At 48.9% G+C, this 20,998-nt stretch overlaps 1 protein-coding gene across 8 annotated transcripts in view; it reads left to right on the top strand.

Moving 5' to 3' along the window:
• Positions 1-6,650, top strand: part of WAC (WW domain containing adaptor with coiled-coil) — an 84,728-nt gene extending 78,078 nt beyond the window's left edge. For 3 of the 8 annotated variants that reach the window (XM_027122029.1, XM_027122032.1, XM_027122031.1), the window contains exons 11-13: positions 400-586; positions 1,765-1,892; positions 3,495-5,595. In XM_027122029.1, the coding sequence (XP_026977830.1) occupies positions 400-586; positions 1,765-1,892; positions 3,495-3,564 (385 nt within the window). In that variant the 3' untranslated portion in view covers positions 3,565-5,595. The other 5 variants (XM_027122030.1, XM_027122028.1, XR_003436062.1 and 2 more) reach the window with 4 other exon arrangements.
• The last annotated feature ends 14,348 nt before the right edge of the window (positions 6,651-20,998 follow it).

Here is a 20,998-nt window from a genome sequence, read left to right as displayed (position 1 = left end):
AGGCAGTGTACTTTTTCCCCCTCCATATCTTCACGTACTTAAGATAGAATAATGTGCCTTATATCTACAACTGTTCAAATGTGACCATTGCTTAGTTACATTCTCGTTAGTGTTTGTAGTATACAAAGTCAACAGGTTCTGCCGTCAAATTTGGGAGAGTACTGATAACTCTGACGTTAATCTTAAAGGGGCTCTTTTGACCCCCCAAAAGTGTATTAGGAATACACGATATAAGTATACTTCAGATTTTAAGTTCTATTTATTTGATGTTAAAATAATGAATTTTTGTTAGGAATTTGTGTACCTTTAAATTAATGAAAGGTATTGACAGACAGTGTCTAGGATACCCAGAGACCACTCGTAAACATACTACACATTGAACAGTGTTTTCTCTTCTAGTAGCCAGAGAAGTCCGTCGCCTGGCCCAAATCATGCTTCCAGTAGTAGCGCACCAAACGCAGCAGCTGTGCCACAGAATCCAGCTGCCCGTCCTGCGTGTTCGTTGACACCTACGCTAGCAGCACACTTCAGTGAAAGTCTCATCAAACATGTTCAAGGGTGGCCTGCAGATCATGCTGAGAAGCAGGTATGTCACGTGATCCAGCAGGTGTTTCACCTGCCGGTGACTGGCAGCTTAATTCTACCTGGGGAAAATCCAATCTGGACCAGTGGGTTCAAGCTGTATTTAAAGCAACGAATTTCCAGTTAGATGGTCTGTGGTCCCTCTATAAAATATTTGATGTGGATGTTTGTGAGGTAACTTTTTGTGCTTTCACATAAAATATTTTAACTATCAGTATAGCCCCCATTATCAAGTGCTCAGCATTTAGCTCTGTGCTAAGTGCTTTATGTTTGTTTTCTCCACTTTCTAAAACTACTAAGCAGTGCAGATAATGAGTTTTCCATTTTACTAATGAGGCCTTTAAGACCAAGTAGATTTATACTAGGGTCACGCAGTTACTGCAGTGTTATGACTCAGAGCCGTTGTGCTTTTTCTACTCAGCCGGCTACTCTGATAGTTTTAGAACCTGTTAGTGCAGTTGACCCTTGAACAACTCAGGGGCTGGGAGGCCAGCCCTCCACGTAGTCGAAAATCCGAGTATGCTTTATAGTCAGCCCTCCATATCCAGAGTCCGTCATCCGCAGGTTCAGACAAGCGTGGATCGTGTAGTACCGTGGTGTTTATTGAAGAAAGTCCACGTGTAAGTGGACCTGCACAGTTCAGATCTGTTGCTCAAGGTTCAGCTGTCTGTCCCTCCAGACTAGCTACTGGAGTTAGGAAACACTTCTGCTTTGGGATGAGGGACCTTAGGACATTGCGGTCACTGCCGTTGGCTTTTCCCTTTTATCACATGACTAACCATCTGAAATGTTCTGTAAGTTCACGGAAATGCATTGTGTATCTCTTGATACAGGGATACAGTAGGCCCTTTTATCAGTGTTAATACCTGAACTTCACTTTGGCTGATCCAGCATCTTTATTTAACCACAAATCATGAGTCCTTCTGTCCCAGCACTGAACTACTGTGAGATGGGAAATACTATCCTCCCAAGGAAACCTGAAGGGGAAATCTTAAAATGGACACCTTCCACCATTAGAGACAGTTCTTTAAAAGAAACTTAGATTCATGAGCATTTTTGTGGATTTAAAGGAAAAGATTTATTTTGTAATCTTGGTATAAAGTTAAACTCAAATTTAATGTTTTATTTTTTGTATGTGAATATGACTTATATTTCATGAGATTTTCATTTCTTTAATTATAGGCATCGAGATTGCGAGAGGAAGCCCATAACATGGGAAGCGTTCATATGTCGGAAATCTGTACTGAATTAAAAAATTTAAGATCTTTAGTCCGAGTATGTGAAATTCAAGCAACTTTGCGAGAGCAAAGGTAAGCCTTTCACTGAAATGAATTTTTTTCTGTTTTTTTTAGGTAATGCTAAAAATTATATACCTTTTTTTTTTTCCCCTAAAAATTATATATCTTAAAATAATTAGATCTTAAATTGGACTAAAGAACGTAAGTCGAATTTCATTTCTGAAATTTAAAGTTCTTTGATATATCACATTCCATGATACTGTAAACTGTGTTTTCATAATTTAATAGTATTCCTGGCGAATGGTAGTGGCATCTAGATTTTATTTCTCTTAACCCATGGTAAATGCTTCATTATTGGACTTTTTCTCTTGCGTTATGACAGTATACGGTACCAGTAATGTTTCATTTGAAAAGCTGGGTGTTGACAGCAGCGAGTTACCAGGAGCCCCCTGTTCGACTGAGGGCAGCGCTCTCTTGCTGAGGGTACATACTTCAGTTGAAATTCAAATCGCTGTTGACATTGTCCTCGCAGCATCGATAGATCCCTTGGCAATTACATTAAGAATTTAGTTGTCCAGGAAGTTTAATGATATATATCTGCTTTCTTTAATTGTTTTCACTTAAACTCTGTCTCATATTTCTTAATCTAGTATCTTACTCAAGTAGGATTTCTATATCGTGTTAAATAGTATAGATATTTTTTTTTAATGCCTATTACAAAATCGAGGACTTAACTTTCATTGGCTTCACTTCCTGTCTATATTGAGTGACTGGGTCAATAAGTAGAGTTAATCTTGTCATGAAATCACAAAAATTTAATAAATGCCAAGTTGGGATTTATAGTAAACTTGGAAAAGTGAGTTTTTATCTAACCTTTCAACTACTGAAATGTCTGGAGGTACTTGTTGAATATCAGTTGGGAATTTTCTACTCTAGGATTGCTCTGAAAGTAGTTCTGACGTACATAAAACTTAACTTTATTTTGGCTTGCTAGGCAGGCGATACTCGTTAGAGCAGCTTACTGAAGCAGTCAGGTATCGTATCAGTCACGTGTCATGTATCATGTTTGACTGTACACAGATACCATGCTATATCAAAGCAGTAATCGTCATAGTTCACAGAAGAAAGGGGTCAGAGAGGAACAGTGTTAACAAAGTTCATGGAAATCGAGTCAGCTGTGGAATTTGTGTTTTAGTTTTTGTTTTAGATATGCATGTCAGTTGGACTTTGCTCCATTTTTATGAACCTACATTTATGTTGAGAATTGTTCTTCAGAAACGATTAGCCTCTTGCCGCTCGTTAATTCTAGGCTTACTATATTGTGGTCCAGAAAACATGCAGTGTAAGTTTATCTCATGTTATCTGCTGCCTTTTGTGTCTGGTGATGATACAGTGAACAGTTACCTTTTAAGTCAGTCATTATATTCAAACTAATTATTGAGAACGGGTTTTAGAAAACTAGGAAACCTTCTAACTTTTGTCATCCTGATACTTTAATATATGTAATGTTTTCAAATGGTGATTTTGTCCTAACTAGACTAACCAGTTTTAAATTACTTCATCTTAACTAGTTACTCATTTTCTTTGTAAAGCTATCTTTATAGTTGAAAGCCTGGTTTTTCTGTAGCGTTTATAGTGACCACGTGGGTTCTAACGCCCTCTCTTATTTTTCAGGATACTATTTTTGAGACAACAAATTAAGGAACTCGAAAAGCTAAAAAATCAGAATTCCTTCATGGTGTGAAGATGTGAATAATTGCACATGGTGTTGAGAACAGAACTGTAAATCTGTTGCCCAGTCTTAACACTTTTGAGCTGCATTTAAGTAGACTTTGGACCGTTAAGCTGGGCAAAGGAAATGACAAGGGGTGGGGGTCTGTGAGATTCAATTCAGGGGAAAGATACAAGATGGATTTGTAAAACCCTTGAAATGTAGATTTCTTGTAGATGTATTCTTCACGTTGTAAATATGTTTTGTAGAGTGAAGCCATGGGAAGCCATGTGTAACAGAGCTTAGACATCCAAAACTAATCAGTGCTGAGGTGGCTGAATACCTAGCCTTTTACATGTAAACCTGTCTGCAAAATTAGCTTTTTTAAAGAAAAATTTGGGGGGTTAATTTATCATTCAGAAATCTTGCATTTTCAAAAGATTCAGTGCAAGCGCCAGGCGATCTGTGTCTGAGGATACAATTTTGAACCATATGGGCAGAGTACAAAATACCATGAAGCAGCGGTTTCCACACTTGCCCCTGATCAAGAGCAGTGCTTCGCCGTTTGTTTTGCAGAGAAATGTTTTCATTTCCCGTGTGCTCCATCTCCCTCTGGAATCCTTCACCTGATTTTATCCACTTTTTAAGGCTCCTCTTCCTCTCCTTTCTTAAGGCACTGTTGCCATGGCACTTTTCTGTACCCTTTGCATTCCTGTGTACAGTAGCGTAAAACTGCAGTGATTGAGCATAACCCACTTGTTTGTGTAAATTATTAAATCCATTTGCACCCTGTAAGAATGGACTTAAAAGTACTGCTGGGCATGTGTGCTGAAAGTACATTGATGGCTCAAATATAAGGAAATGGCCCAATGAACATGGTCGTGGGGGAAGAGGAAACAGCTAGTCAGATGTGAATTGTATCTGTTATAATAAACATGTTAAAACAAACACAAATTGTTATTTTTCTTTACCTTCGGTCAATGCATATTAGAATTTGAACTACCTGGGGATTCTTTGTCAGAACTATTCTTGTTGAACATTTATACTTAATTGAAGTAAGTCCTTAAGGGAGGTTTTGTTTAAAGCGATTAACAGGAAATTGTGTATAAGAATATTTAATGAAATACGAAATTCAACAAGAATGATGAAGTCACTTCCCAAGTGGCTGTCACTTGTTAAGCCCTGGTTTACCTGTCTCGCTGTTGATGCCGTTTCGTTTGGAGGGTGTCTGTGCTGTAGCTACTGTTCCGGTCTGGCGCTGACTGCTGTTCTCGGCATCACAACACGCTCCATTTGTGTAATCAGAGCCTCCCGCTGTTACCTGGGAATGGCGGGAAGGCTCAGCTTTGTATATTGTTTCCTAAAGTATATTAAAATAAAAAAAGAAACTATTGCTACTATAAAATTACCTTGGCTTTTTTTTTTCTTTGCTAAAATATTGGTCACATGGCCTTAGCAAGACACTGCCAGTATTAAATCAGATCACAAGGGTTTCTTTATGCTGAAAATCCTCCTAATTTCAAAATCTTAACTTACCCAATTTAGAGGCCTTTTTTTCCTCTTGGGCAGATGTGTTCACGTGCTCTCAGAACCGCCAGCACCAAGGGCTTCTTTTGTGATGTTAGCCATTGTCACTGCATTCTGGGATGCCGCAATTCCACGTTGCTCCTGCGCTTTAAGCATATTTAAAGCATGGAAGGTAATGCTCGGCGTTCTCAGTAAATTTCAGAGCGGTAAACTCTAAGCGATAGTATGGATGATACTTTCTAAAATACAAAAACGTTCCAGTGTAATTAAGGATTAAAGTCATACTGGAAACTGATTTTTTTTTATTGTAACTTGAGGATACTTTTAAAATGTAAGAAAAAACAAATGTTATAAATTATATCGCCATAAAGTGTTAATACCTGTGAGATTGTTGATTTGCTGGACTTGATTAGTGCATGTAAATGAAACTCGGGAGAACTATGTTAAGTTAGAACCCTTACTGATGCAGGCCTGTACCTTTTCTGGAGAGATGATGCAGTAGGCAGATGTTTCCCAGTCAGATGGCAGCGTGTGATTCAAGCTAACTTTGAACTTGATTTGCCAGTTGTCTGTCGATCTATGTCACCTTATTGTTTTGACTTTTAAAAATGTTTATATCCCTAAAGGAACTGCTCACATACACGTATGTGATGCCTAATTTGAAATTTTCCCAGTGAATTTTTAAACAATTAAAAATTTTGTGGAAATATTTTTATAATATTTGATTCACTTATTCTGTAGTGAATTACTTTAAATACTGCACTTTAATACACACATGGTGTCCAGCTACTAACCTTCTTGAGGTAACCAGGGAATATTTATTAAAATAGGCATAGTATCCCAGAATATTCTCTATCTAGTTGTCCTGTTGCCATGGCTTTGAGCATGTATCTCATTTTGGTGGACACCTTGGTTCAGATAGTTTGCGAATAGAAATACAAATAGCCCCTGGGAAACCTCAGGGTTTTTATTTTTCTGTTTTAAAAGGGACCTGAGTGGTGGTACATTCAAACCTTAAAAACTGATGTTGTAATAAAATGTATTTTGTGAAGGTGGGTCTGTTAGAGTCTTATCCCCAGGAGCCAGCCTCCCTACCTTTTCCCCTTTGTTTTCTGTTTAACTAGTTTGACTAACTTTTCATTTTAGAACTTGGGCTATATCTCCAGATTTTAAGCGCACTGAAAACTCTGTCAGCCCTTTTTAAAGACATTGTGCTGCTTTTAATAGCCCAAATGAGTGGTTTTATCTTCCAGATTTTATGTATCTGCTTCACAGTTGTAAAATCTTGGAAAGGAGGTGCTTAAAAGTTTTCAAAGAATTCATTGTGAACCCATTTCAGAAACAATCTATTGTTGTCTTTAAACACAACCTTAACTTCGAGGGATTATTTCAACGGGGGGGAGGGGGCAGGGCATGAAGTAATTCACTGCAAACCAGAACTATTGTAGTTCAGGACTTAAAGCTACTGTGTTTAGATGTGGGGTTTGAATATACGGATTTCTTTTCAATACCTGTAAATATGGCTATATTCTTGTATTTGTACTGGAGTGTACAAAATGACACTGAAAAGTAATAAATATGTTTTGACTACATTGTGCAGTTATTTCAGAACAGTCTGTTTTGAAAGAGTGCATAATTTTATGCGTTTGAAGAAGAAAACTTAAGATACCAGGTTACTACAGAATTTTTGAAGAGTGGTGTTCCAGTCGTGTTTCATATAATGTCTTAACTGCACTGTTTTAGTGAAAAACTTGGCGTTGGGATTCTTTAGATGCCGTTATGACCTACTGTACCCTTTGCCCCCAATGCCGAGCTTTGGGAGTGCCCTAAAAGTGCATCCTGCCGAGGTGAGCGCGTCCAGGCCCTTGGCTTTAAGAATCCCACTCTTAGGTCGGTTTCACCCAGGTTATCTGCAGCCCTGGTCTCTTCCTTGAGCTCCCCACAAGTTAGTTTAACACTTGCCTTACCACGCATGGCAAATTCTCTTAAGAAAAAGAGGAGCTCTTGCGCTTAAGAATTTATCCTCCCCTGTTCCCTGTCTTCAGGGGCCGACACCGCAGTTCCCCCAGTTGCTCAAGACCCAGACGTTTTTGTTCTCACACGTGCTCTGCCTTCACGATGTGCTTTGGGCCTGAGAGCCCCTGCCCACGTTTGCCCCTCCAGCCCAGCCCTCGGTCCTCTTGAAGGCCTCCTGCGTTCCTGTCCGCGCGCACGCACGTGCACAGCCTGCTCTCCGTGTTGTCACGCTCAGAACAAAACCCAGAGCTCCCCCGTGGCTTTTGTGTTCAAGGCCCGAACGTCAGCACTGTCTCATGTCTGGTTCCTCCCTTGCTTGCTGCAGTCAGTCCCCCAGGGTCCTCCGTTCTCTTGCGTGGAAAGCCCTGTTCCCAGAGGCCTGCACAGCTATAGCTCGCCGCCCATTCAGTCTCTTCCCAGAAGCCTTCCCCGACCTCCCATCCAGATCAGAGCACCGCTCTCTACACCTGCATGCTGGTATTCTTCAGAAGATAGTTACTGAATGAATGATGAGTGTTAAAGGGCTACGGACAGAATCAATTTAAGAGGATTGATTGGCAAAGATTACGGAGCTTTTTCTTCAAGTTGTAATTTTGGTCCTCTCACCTTGGGAGATAGGAACGGAACAGCAGCTAGTTTTGTATGTTTTCCTTTTAAGAAATGACAGTTGGTTACCAAAACCGAACTCCAAACCCATTTTAATTGCTAGCATTGTGAAATGTGCCCTCTCTCTCTCTCTCAGGCAAGGTTAGTCAGCTTGAACACATTTTAAGATTCAATAAGCCACTGAGAAGCAAGATGCTACTTCTGATGGGAGAAGCCTGGGCATGGCCGGGTGAGGGGGCTTGGAGACTGGGTCCAGGATTCACAGGGAGGGAAGGTTTGCTAGGCCCATGTCTTCGGTTCAGGTGATGCCTTGACATCCAACCAGATGCTGCTTTCAGGACGGGTGTTCTAGGCGGAAAGCACACACTGCGCTCTGAGATGTGTCACTGGTGGAGGAGCGTCTTTATTACATCCACCCTAGAGGAGAACAGCTGGGGTGTGAGAATTCCCTGCTTTTGCGACTGGGTGCACTGCATAAACAGGTGTCTCTTTCTTTTTTGTGTGTGCCTACTGTTTAGTGGCCCAGTTTGACCAGCCTGTGCGGGTGTGTTGTGGCCTCACGTTTTCTCATCCTGTTGAGGTAGTCCCAGGGTTATTCCCTCGGATGAAAAAGGCAGACTGCAAGGACAATGATGTTTGTTTCTTTACTGTATTGTGTATTCCCATCACCTAGAAAAGTCAGCACCTAGTGCATGCTCAGATATTTTTGCATGAATGAGTGAAGTAAACATTTTAGCTATGTGCTTTGTAGGATTGGTCAAATTTGTATTTAATATTTAAATGTAATACATTCAAACATTTTTATTAAAATTCATGATTAAAGAGGAGAGCTTGAACGGAGTCATTGTGAAATATCAACAGGCCACTTCTTTAAATTTCACTTTTTTTTTTCCATTCTGATACCTTGACATTTTATCATCTTTTTGAGCTAAAACTGTTAAAAGTGATAAGCAGAAGATAGTTCCATGGTTGGAGAAACTCTGATTTTTAAAATGCCAATGCAGAATCTCAGGCTCCATCTCTCTTTACCTGTTTGACAAGCACAAGGGTTGCAAAGATATTATGTAAAATACTGATGATGGAATTACAGCATAAGATAGCTGATGAAATATCCCCCAACGCTTAACAAAACAATAGCATTTGAAGAGCCAGAATATTCCTCCACAAACCTCAACACAATGAAAAAAGTACAAACCTGTCCTATAATCTGTGAAAGGTGGCAGCTGGTTAGAGAAAAGCAGATAGAAAATTTTGGTGGAGTTTAGCACATCCAGTCACCCCTGACTTAGGGCCCAGCCAGAAGGTAGAAGTCACCCTGGGTATTTCCAAAGGAGGGAAATTGAAGCTGGCGGAGGGTAAACCAAGGCAGGCCTGACTGGAGGGAACAGCGGGGCAGCGAGCGACCTGGAGGGCAGACAGAGGGGCAGCCCCGCCCGGGGAGCCGGGTCCAAGGCAAAGGCGAGCCCACTGAGGAAGATGCCAGCTGCGCAGAGAGGGCGAAGGCCCACCTCCCCACCTCTGCTTCGGCCCACTTCGGCAGAGCTTACCCAGAAGCAGGACGGCAAGAGAGCCCGGCACATGCTCTGCAGCCCTGAGACGGGAAGAAACGGGAGGAAAACGGACCTGAGCGAGCAAGCAGATAACCGGCTCGAGCAGAACAAGGGACGAGAGAAAGTGCCGGTTTCAGCAACGCTTCCTGGCAGGACGTGATGCAGCACCGTCTGCGAAGTTCTAACAGATGTCTGAGAAACTGTATTGTGACCCAGATGTTACAGTTAGGAAGTTGTTCAAATATAAAGACAGCAGACACTCCCAAACATAAAAGGGTCAGAGACCTTGAAGAAAGCAAAACTGACAAAATCTAACCAAGAGATGAAGGGAGAAGGTAGTGAAGCACCATTGGCGATATGGAAGCAACCTAGCCCTGCGACCCCGGAAGACGGGGCTCGAGGCTCGTGATGTAGGAAAGCGCGGCAACGTTGGGATAAGGAAATGGGAGGAGATTCAGGTGCAGTCATTGGCTTCTCAGCAGGGAGAAGACAGGAGCTGATCAATAGAAAGATCTCTGTATGGGCAGGTCAAGCGCTTGCTCCAGCCAGGGCAAAACAATCATAATCTGAAAACATAAATGCACAAAAAGTTCAGCATTCAATACAAAATGCCTAATACAGAAATAGCTGCTGTGGAGAAAACAAAACACGGCAGTAAATTAGAGACCCACGAGGGAGGGAGCCTGGAAAGGCCTCGCCTAAGACGTGACCTTGGGGCTGAGCCCCGAGGAGGGAGCAGAGCAGAGGCAGCATGTCAAGCTCCACGTCACGTGGGGCTCAGCGGCGCGGCACGGGAAGCTGTCCCGGACAACCGCGTGAACAGATACACGCTCTTATCACCTCTGTTACTTCCAATACTCTTCGGGAAACACTACTGTGGTTTTCAGTGGTGCGAGGAAGCCAAGCTCAAGGGTGCTGGCTGTGCAACTGTGCGCGTGTAATTCCCAATTCTGTGTTTAATGACTGCACGTTGGCAGCTCGAAATTGGCCACGGTGGTAATATGGACACCATGGAAATGGACTAACCCTCAAACCAGGCTTTACCCCACCCCCGGGCCTGTTGTTAAGTATTCACCAGCACACTTCTGCATATCTGACTAGCATTATCGCCCTACCAAATCTCTAGTTAATAAAAACGTGGACAAGTCCCCAGGCCAGTCTCCCCTGCCCCGGGCGCGACTAGAAGGAAAGGCAGTGGGCAGGCCGCTGGGCCAGACCCTCTCTCGGCCAGGACCGGCCCCCTGCGCCCTGTCAGTTAGCACTTTCACGGGCTCTGTCCATGACCTCAGTTAGGGAACCGTGCGCCGCAGGCCTGGAGGGAAAGGATGGGGATCCGGGCATGAAGCTCGCTTGCAAAGGGCCTTCTCCCTGCCTGTGTCCCCCCTCGACGGTGCTTCCAATTATATGAAGAAGTGGCACACTTTTTTAACGCTTTACTTCAGCTCGGGGTTTGTCCACAGCAAGAGTGTTTGGGTGACGGGTGCGGTTAACTTACCTCTGGCTCACGTGGTCCCGTCGGGAGCCTGCAGGGTTCTCCTCTCCCACACACGCTGTGTCCTCTGCCCCAAACCCCACCGGAGAAGGGCCAGCCTACCCTTCGGGGCCCTTCCCCGAGTCCCTTCAACTATTGTCACTTGCCATTTTGTTTCTGACTCCTCTCCTGCTTTGGTGTAGAAATAGAAAAGGAATGTCAGCTGATCAAGAACGGAAAGTGAGCATCTACAAGGAAAACTGTCCAGGATTGAGAGGGGATGGAGCGGCGCCTGTGTACCAACCGGGAGAGAGAGAAACTGAGCTCAAGAGACAGTCAAGTCTGAGACCTCCCTGGTGGCCCAGTGGTAAAGAATCCGCCTTCCAGTGCGGGGGAAGCGGGTTCAGTCCCCGGTCAGGGAACTAGGATCCCACATGCCGCGGGTCAACTAAGCCCGCACGCCACAACTACTGAGCTCACGCGCCTCAACTACTGAGCTCACGCGCCTCAACTAGAGAGCCTGCGTGCAGCAAACTACAGAGCCCACGCGCCACAACTAGAGGAGAGAAAACTGGCACGCCACAGCTGGAGAGAAGCCCGTGTGCCTCCACGAAGACCCTGAGCGCTGCAACTGAGACCCAGCGCAGCCAAATATAAATAAATAATAAATCTTGAAAAAGACGACGACGAGCCAACTCAAGCCAGCGCCCGTGCTGCAGGCCAGCGGGAGACCCTCTCCCTGCAACCTCTCTGCTTCCAGTCAGTCAGTCACGTCCATCATCTTCTGTCTAATGCCGTGCAGGGTTGACCATGTTTTGTTTGGTTGGCTCCACCGAGCTCATCAAGCAGGCAAAGCCACTGATCTCTAAGAAGGTGCGAGGCTGCCCTTGAGGCTGTTGGCTGGAATCCAGTCCCCCAGGGTCCGATTTGCCCATAAGCAGCACACAGGCCCCGAGGAGCCCCACGCAAGGGCACACACGGTCCCCATTCCCGAATCTGGATACTGACATTGGGAACATGCTTGGCCTCTCTCCTCGCCTGTCCCAGTGACGCTTGTGACTTTTTATTTTGCAAAATGTCAGACATATGAGGCATGAAGAGAACTGGCCAACGGACACCTGTGTGCTACCATCCGGAATCGGTCACATTGTCATAGCCCCGTTCCCTCCCTTCCCCCCAGACCATCTGGAAGTCAGTTGTAGACATTGTAGCACTTACCCTCCACACTCCAGCGTGACTCTCCCACAGGTAAGGATAGCACCTCACATAACCAATAACACTATCACAAGAACAGATACCATTTGGTGGGGTTTGGGAGTTAAGGAAAATTAGAGAAACATCCATATGGAGGTCAAATCAGGGCTGCTTTGGCTTTCCACTGTGTAACTTGGCTTTTAGAGTCGTTCTCTACAAGCATACCTAAAAGTTTTACAATAAGCATCTTCTCTTGCAGTCAGGAAAAAAACAAAGGGTTTGAAGCGGCATCAGGACCCGCAGATCTCAGCACGGGGCGGGCTGGGCCGTCCCGCTGGTGACACTAGGTGGCGGTGTTGGGCTGCTTTCAGGAAGGAAGGTCCCCCCGACACTTTAGGGCTGGGGCAGGAGAGGAGGACGGGGACGCTTTCAGAGAAGCTGCTAGAACTGCAAGCAGACCCTGAAGAGACAGGAAGGGGGAAATGACGGAGAACTTATTTTAATGAACACACTTCTTTTGCGGGGATATTGAGTCAGCACCGTCTCCGAGTCTGACCTACTGAAGTCAAGTCCAGGCTCTGCCATAGACTCAAGGAGGCTCTCTGTTGCTGAGCATGTGTAGGACCTGCTGCGCGGGACAAACGTGGCGATGCTGGGAAAGTCCTTAGCGCGTGCCCGACACAAAGCCCGAGCCGCGCCCTGCGTCCGTGGTCATTCATTGCCCCCCAACATCGAGTCCCTGTTGGTTTTATCCTCCTGAAAACCTCGCTGCCTCTGCTCTAGCCCACCTGTTTTCCAGAGCTCCCTGTGTGTCGGGCGGACAGTGGACTCCGCTTCAGGTTAGGGAGGTGGACAGCAGCCTCGTGTTCCGAGCAGGACTGCACATCCTCATGAGGTTTAGTCGTTATAGATTTGTGGCTTCTCTCCCGCCACTTGAGGAGCAAACCCCACAAAGGCAGGGCCTGTATGTGTCTCGTTTGTTTCCGGCAGCGTCCCCAGCGCCTAGAATAGAATAGGACCTGGCACGTAAGTGCTTAATAAAGGTCTGTTGAATGAGTAAACCCCCTACCCCTTACCTGGAGGCAATCACACCCTCTGCTAAGTTCTCTCCCCCTTCATCCGAACTCTCACCGTCGCGTCGGACCTGTTGGTTCTGGAGCTGTCGGGATGGTAAGCAGTGCCCACGAGAGTAGCTCAGGTTTGCATCCGATGAGATGCCTGCCTTGGGCACAGCAGTTCCTTGGTTGTTTTTGGCTGTTTCTTTGGCTGTAGGTTTACTGTTTGGTGTTTAAATCATGGAGTTTTCAGAGCTGGAAAACATCCTCGAGGGCAGTATTCTGATGTCCCTATGGACAAGACACTTAGTTGTCCATGTGGAGGTGAGCAGTCTAGGGCAGTGCCTGGGACAGAGGGAAGGAACCCAGGAGGAAGTCATCTGAGCAACACAGAACCTGCAGGAAGGACGTGCTGGGCTGTTGCAGGAAGCTGTCTGCCTACCCTCTTCTATCCACCCTGAAAAATCCAAAGGCTTTGGCTGGCGGGGTTCTACTCACCACCCACTCTCATCATGCGAGTGGGCTTGAGTGCCAGATGTGCCAGGACCGCCGTGCTGGCCACTGGACTGGAGGAGGAACAAACCGGGCTAGTTGGAAACAGGAGACAGGGAAGTGGGCCATTTGATGAGAGCGCCGGCAGGTGGATGGGGCGGGTCAGGAGTCCAGCCAGGGGATGATATTAGGCACAAGCTGAGAGTCAGCTGGCACCTGGGTACCTGGCTTTCCTTACCTGCTAGGTTTACAGCCCAGGGTGAGATGCGATTAATCTCCGCTGGGAACACCGAATGGTCAGCCAGGACAGTCAGTGCAAAGGAATTCAGATAGACCTGAGTTCACATCTCAACCCTGCGGATTTCTAGCTCCGAGACCTTGTGAAAACCAGCTCTGGGAAGTGTGATCTTCCTCGCGGGTAACACGGGGATTGTGTGACCTGCTTTGAAGGGTGATTGTGACAATTAAATGAGAGATGATGGATGTAACGGAAGGTGCTGAATCGATGGTACTTACTGTCCATCTAATTTGGGGGAAAGCAGGCATTATTGTTAGTGGGCTTTGTATCTCTTAGGAGTTGGCAAGAATTTAAAAGGGGGGGAAATAAAAAAATAAAAGGGGGGGAAGTTACCTCAGTAGGCGGGTGATGGGTTAGACCGGCTTCGATCTGATCTTTGCTTTTCTGCTCAGATCCCAGAGGGAACGGAAGGAAGTAGAACCCAGCCAGGAGAAGCCAAATCTGCAGAATGAGACAGATTCCTCTCTTTCCCAAAGAGAGAGGCCAGGGAGGGATGGGGTATTTGCAGACCTGTGAGCAGTACCGTGGTGGCTCTAGAAACAGAGCTTGGGACTTTCTCTACCTGAAGAGGAAGGAAGTGGAAAAATCTTCCCGAAGGGGAAGAGAATATGAGTTTGATGTAGCAGTTACCACCTGTGGATGTTTCATTTTAACCAGGAACGTGTGTATTTGCTTCACCCTCCATCGGGCCTTCAGTTATACTGCCCTGTGGCGAGAAGCCATGAAGGGGATTTTTAGCAAATTGAACTACTTGGTTGCTTTTGTGTAGTGACTGCTCCATGCACTGCACTTCTCTGATCGTTCAGCTTTCCATTCCAGGCCAGTGCATGTACGAAGCCAGGATGTTTGTTACTTTTGTGGGGTAGCTACCAGCTGAGCCGGTGGTGCCCGGACAGCAGTGATGAGCCTCAGAGATACCGGACCAATGTGCGAGGCAAACGCAGCCACGCTGCCTGGGCTACAAAGGCAGCCACCGCGTTCAGTCATCGATCAAGTCCCTGCTACAGATTGGGTTGTTGCACAAGATCATCTCCGTAGCCGCTGTAACGACCCTGCGGGGCGCTTGTCCTCTACCCGCCCAGGTAGCGGTGGAGTGGCTGGGAGTTAGGCCGGGTCTGTGAACCGGACCAAGCCACCTCCCCACCCTCTGCTTCTCTGACAGGGAGCTGCACGAGGGGGGGCTCTCCTGCCCTTTCTCGTGCAGTACGGCCCCTGCATACAAACCTTCAAGTCGCGAGCTCTCAAAGATGCGAACGTGCGTTCGCGTGCCCAGTCATGTGAGTTAGTTCACGTGTCTGGCGTACGTTGTCACGTGCGTGCATCCTCTGCAAGTGGTCGTGCTTTTGTGTACTTTACTGTACAGGACTGTGTAGACCACAGTAGTGCAGCATCTTTATTTCAAGCCCAGGATGTCCGGAAGCGAGCGTGAAAGCAGTGGTATATAGCCGACTGTGTTAGTTGGATACCTAGGCTAACTTTGTTGGACTTACAAACAAATCAGACTTACAAATGCGCTCTTGGAATGGAACTCGTTAGGATGTAGGGGACTTACTGTATTTTCTTCCGTATCTGGCTTAAACCGGTGATGCCGGTTTAATCCCAGTTGTGCAGTCACCGCCGAGGCGCAGACACACCTACGAGCTAGCAGGAAGCGGGGTTCGCACCATGGGCTCTGGGGGTCCCGGCAGCACTGGCAGGGCAGCTTCAGGGCCCAGTACGAGCTGCAACGTCTGTTGGTAAAGGGTGACATTCTTTTTGCCCATTCACGCGGCAAACATTAATTGAGCGCCTTCTCGTGCGCCAGGAAATTTCCCCGGTGCTTGGGCCACATCACTGAACAGCAACCCCCCTGCCCGCTGGAACGCGCACACTTCCACGGGAAAACAGACAGCAAATGGTAAACATCACACTTAAGTAAGTTACGTGGTGAGTTAGAAGGTGATAAGTGATATGAACACAGCACAAGAAGCGCAGGGTGAGAAAATCCAGATGCGTGAGTGGTGCGGGAACAGACCCGTTTTATTTCATTTTTAAAATTATTTTGTCTTTTGATTTTTTTGGCTGCACCCCACGGCACGCGGGATCCGAGCTCCCCGACCAGGGATCGAACCCGTGCCCCCAGCAGTGGGAGCGCAGAGTGCTAACCACTGGACTGCTGGGGAGCCCCATGTTGCCACTTTAAATAGCGTGTTGGGGGGTCAGCACGGTCGAGCGGTGACACGGAGCCAAGACTTGGGGCAAAGGCCCACCGGCTAGAGCAGGCCTGGCGTGGGGCGGGCGGAGCGATCGTCAGGGGCACCGGCAGAAGATGAGCTTGGATGGGTGGAGGGTTCAGATCACGTGGGGCCCTGGAGGCATGTAAGGAGTGAGCCAGGTCCGTTGGAAGGTTTTGGTTGGAGCAGATCACGCTTACGTCTTAGAGGGCTGTGTGCCGAGAAGAGACCGAACGGGGGTGCAGTGAGGGGAGAAGCAAGGCCCTTAGGACTACTGCAGCAGTCCAGGCGCGAGGTGCTGGGGGCTGGGCGGTGGCGGGCGCAGGATGCCGTGAGCACTGGGAAGGCGGCCGACCTCGCTGCTCGGTGCGCTAGATGCTGGGGGATGGGGGTGACCCCGCGGTTCTAGGAAGAGTGAAGGAGAGAGGTGGGAGGTGGCCCCGGTTGCTCCCAGGACAGGGCTGCAGATGGCGTGGGGCCGCTTGGGCACCTGCAGCGCTGGCACGGCGGGACGTGGCCTCCACGAAGGGCCCGGGATCGGGTGGAAGGACCCCATTTTCACCGCTCAGTCCCTGCGGCCCTCGAGGGGCTCAGGGGGGCACGATGCTGGCGGGTGAGGTGGGTCCGCTGGGGAATGTGTGTGTGTGTGTGTGTGTGTGTGTGTGTGTGTGTGTACGTGTGTGTGCGTGGGCTGCGTGTGCGTGCGTGCATGCGTGCGTACGTGCGTGTGCTGTGCTGCATGTGCGCATGCGTACGTCTGTGTGCGTGCGTGTGCCAGGGAAGGGTCCTGCCTTGGGCAGGGGGGGGCAGGGGCGTGACCACGCGGCGCTGCCTCGCCAGGGCCCCAGGCCCTCGGGGCGGCAGGGACCCCGTGCACCTGCCCACCAGGCCCAGCGAGGTTTGTTACGCCAGAGGGAGTAAAAGCCCACCTTGGCGCTGTGGGCCCTGCTGGGCCCTGGCTGCGGGACCTCAGCGTCCGGCCGGGCTGGCGGCTCGGGGCAGCAGCGGGAGTCACGCCCTTCCCTGCGCCGAGGACCGAGGCTCGCCCGCGGCAGCGCGGCTCAGCTCCGCCGCGGGCGCCTCCGGGGGCCGCGACCTTCCCTCTCGGAACCGCCCCCGTGTGGGTGACGGGCTGTGGGGCCGCCAGCCCGACGCTGCCTGAGCCAGGCGCCCCGCCGGCCGAGCAGACGCCCCCGCCGCCCGCAAGGAGAGCCGAACGAAGCGGGGCTCCGGGCTCGCTGGCGAGGTCGAGGCCTGTTTGTCACGGCGTCCGCAGCCGCTTAGCAGAGTCCGAGCAGCCGAGTGCCTCCCGCCGTGAACCCAGCCCGCCCTTCCAGAAGGGTCGGGGCCCGAGGGAAAGGAAGGCCTCTTCTGGGGGGTCCTGGACGCGGGGCATGCGCACGGAAGCCTCCAGAAGACCACCAGAAAGGCAGGAAGGGGGACTGCCCTGGGGGCCTGGTGGCTAAGGGTCCGCGCTGCCAGGGCAGGGGCCCGGGTTCCATCCGCGGCCGGGGAGCTGGATCCCACTCGCCGCAACTAAAGAAGATCCCACACGCCGCAACTAAAGGTCCCACACGCTGCAACTAAGACACGGCGCAGCCCAACAGACAAACAAATACTATTTAAAGTCAAATGGAATAAAATAAAAAGGCCGGAAGGTAGGAGGGGAGTGAAGGAGCAAACGGAGGCGTCCCCGCCCGCGCGGCCGGGCCCCCCGGCGTGAATAAGACTCCGTCCCCGCGGAGGGGGACGTTGCCGCCGCGCACGAGGGCGAGAGACCTGACCGCACTCTCATAACCCAGGTTTGCAGGACGTGCGGGAAACTCCTGGCCCCTCCGCGCTAGCTGTTCTGCCAGGTGCCAGGTAAGCATTTGGGAGGGACGCTTTCCCCTCCGGGGCCAGGTGGCCCTCAGGGAGGCTGGCTGAGGCGGGCCTGGTCACAGGCTCCGGCCCTCCTGCCCGGGGGTCACGAGCGCCCTGCACGCGCCACGGGGCGCCTGGGTTCGTGGCCTCTGCAGCCGGGGAGCTGCCCGCTCACCCGTCCTGCGGGCAGGACAGCGGCCCCTGGGCGGCCGGGGCCGTGCGCGGGAGTTCAGGCCTGGGCGGCGGCTCCTGGTAGAGGCACGAGGCAGCCAGCGAGGCCTCTCCCCGCCGGGGCGCCCGGGAGTGACGGCAGCGGATTCGTGTGGTCCGTCACACGTAGACCGCCGCCGCCGCCGCCGCCGCCCCCTGCCACCTCTGCCCCCAGCTCTGCGACCAGGGCCGGGCCAGGCCGGGAGGGCGGACGGGCAGGGGGTGGGGGGCGGCGCTGCTGAGGGGGAGCGGGGCCGCGGTCCAGCTGAGGCTGCCGTGTCCCGTCCCTGCCACACCCTCTCCAGCCCGCGTGGTGCCCAGCCCTGGGCTCTGCAAGCCGGGGCCCTGCCCGGCAGGACTCAGCTGCAGAGACCTGGAACGGGTCACGTCCGGAGACGTTCGGGCCGTGACGTCCAGTGGTCCCCAGACAGGTGAAGGGGCGTCCCCGCAGGGATGGTGCCTCCGTTGAGGACGCTCCGAGGGGACGTGTGATGTTTAAAATCCTGTCAAGTTTGTAGGTCTGGCAAAGCAAGACTTTCCAGGCAGGAGGGTCTCTAAACCCCAGGAGGGCTGCAGAAAGAGGTAGAGGGCCTGCTGGGGCAGCCCGAGGGGCCAGACGGGTGTGAGCGTGGAGGCCTCTTCCAGCCTGGGGATGCGCTGGGACCTGAGTTAACGAAGAGATGGGTTCAGGGAGAAGCCTGTACAGACCAGCAGGCAGCTGAGAGACGGGCGTGTGCACGATGTGCGAGGTGTGCACGGGGGCGGCAGGAAACCCAGCGCTGATGCTTTCTGATTCAAAGGAGGAGCGAGAAGTATGAGTTTTGTGACCGTACTGTAACTAGACACTGTCTGTGCCTGGCCGGCATTGTCACCGGTGCCACTTGAGCAGACCTGGTGGCGGGGCCTGGTCTTCCTCCCAGAGGCTCGTGGGCGCCTCATTAAACACGAGCTCCGGCCTCAGCTGTGAAGCCCTGCTCTGGACGCCTTCTGCTGACGCCAGACCAGTGCTGCTCGAGCAAAGCTGCAGGATCAGGGCTGGGGAGGGTTTGTTTATATAGAAAATTGAATCAGCCTTGGACCTAAAACCAGAAACTGTGACGTATCTAGACCAGAGCTGGGAAAACATCCTCACAGTGTTCCGAGCCTTCTGGTGGCATCTCCTCATTTACAGTTTATTTGGGATGGTGATGTTTAACGTTCTTGGACTTTGCAGAAACTTACTGTATTTCATGGCCTTCATTCACCAACCTCCCAGAAATCTGTATCAAAGCAAAAGCCTGTACTTACGGTGTTGGGGGGTTGCCTTCTGCTCTGAGTTCTCCTGTAGCCCAAGCATCTTGCTCGGAGACACTTGGGCTTTCGGGAGTTGGGCGTAGGACCCTGTGATAAGCGTGCAGACCTTCAGTCACTCAGTGAGAGCTTCTCCCTTGTTGAGGCAGGATTAAAAGGTCAGCAGCACTCAAAATATAGAATGGGGTGGCCTGTGCTGGACTTATCGATTCTAAATGAAAAGACTGCAGTCTGTATATTCCTCTTTAAGTATTCTCTGGATGCCTTCCACAAGTTATGACATGTTGTAGTTTTATTATCCTTCCACTGGAAAACTTCTTTGTTTTGTTTTGTTTGCTTTCATTTTTATTTTATGTTTTTATTGAAGTTTAGTTGATTTACAGTGTTGTATTAGTGTCAGCTGTACAGCAAAGTGATTGTTATATATATATATGTTATATATAAATATATTAAGTTACATATATCTATTCTTTTTCAGATCCTTTTCCACTATAGTTTAGTACAAGATACTGAATATAGTTCCCTGTGCTATACAGTAGGTCCTTGTTGCTTGTCTATTTTATATATAGTAGTGTGTATCTGTTCATCCCAAACTCCCCTTCCCCTTTGGTAACCATAAGTTTGTCTTCTGTGTCTGTGAGTCTGTTGAAACCTTTTCTAATTTCCCTTTTAACTTCTTCTTCAATCTGTGGATTGTTCAGAAGTGTGTTGTTTCATTTTCAAATATTTGGGGTTTTTCTAGTTATATTTTTATTATTGATTTCTAATTTAATTCCATTGTAGTCAGAGAGCATACTTTATATGATTTCAATATTTTAAAGTTTATAGAGACTTTTTTATAGCCCAGCATATAGTTTATGCTGGTAGAGGTACCATGAGTACTTGAAAAGAACGCTGTTCTGCCCTTGTCAGGTACCTAAAAACGTAGGTGGTAGTGTTCAGATCTTCTTGTTTTTCTTGATTTTTGCCTGGTTATTCTGTTAGCAATCTTGTCAATTGCTGAGAGGGGGCTGTTAAAATCTCACACTAGAATTGTGGAGACATCTCCCTTTCCCTTTAATTATAGCAATATTTGCTTCATGTGTTTTGAATCTCTGTCGTTAGACACACACACATTCATGGTTGTTATGACTTTGGATGAGCTGATCATTTTATTGCAATGAAATGTCCCCTTTCATCTCTGGAAGTACTTCCTGTCTTTTTTTTTTTTGGTGGTGGTACGCGGGCCTCTCACTGCTGTGGCCTCTCCCGTTGCGGAGCACAGGCTCTGGACGCGCAGGCTCAGCGGCCATGGCTCACGGGCCCAGCCGCTCCGCGGCATGTGGGATCTTCCCGGACCGGGACATGAACCCGTGTCTCCTGCATCGGCAGGCGGACCCTCAACCACTGCGCCACCAGGGAAGCCCAGTACTTCCTGTCTTAAAGTCTCTTTCCTCTGCAGTAATGCAGCCCCTGAGCCGTCTCATGCCTGCTCTTTGCTGCATGTATCCTTCTCCATCCACTTACTTGCAGCTTACATGTGTTGTTGTATTCAACCTGCACTTCTTCTGGACGGTGCATATAGAGAGAATCTCTATTCTGACAGTCTCTGCCTTTCAGCTGGAGTGTTTAATCCATCAATCTTTAACGTAATTACTGACATACTTGCGTTTGGATCCACCACTGAGTTTGTCTTCTCTTTG

The sequence above is a fragment of the Aethalodelphis obliquidens genome, unplaced genomic scaffold, assembly GCF_003676395.1.
Source record: "Aethalodelphis obliquidens isolate GAN/ISIS:26980383/991018 unplaced genomic scaffold, ASM367639v1 scaffold23, whole genome shotgun sequence".
NCBI classification, from domain to species: domain Eukaryota; kingdom Metazoa; phylum Chordata; class Mammalia; order Artiodactyla; family Delphinidae; genus Aethalodelphis; species Aethalodelphis obliquidens.
The sequence above is the reverse complement of the archived record's forward strand: the minus strand, read 5'-3'. Positions and strand labels throughout refer to the sequence as shown.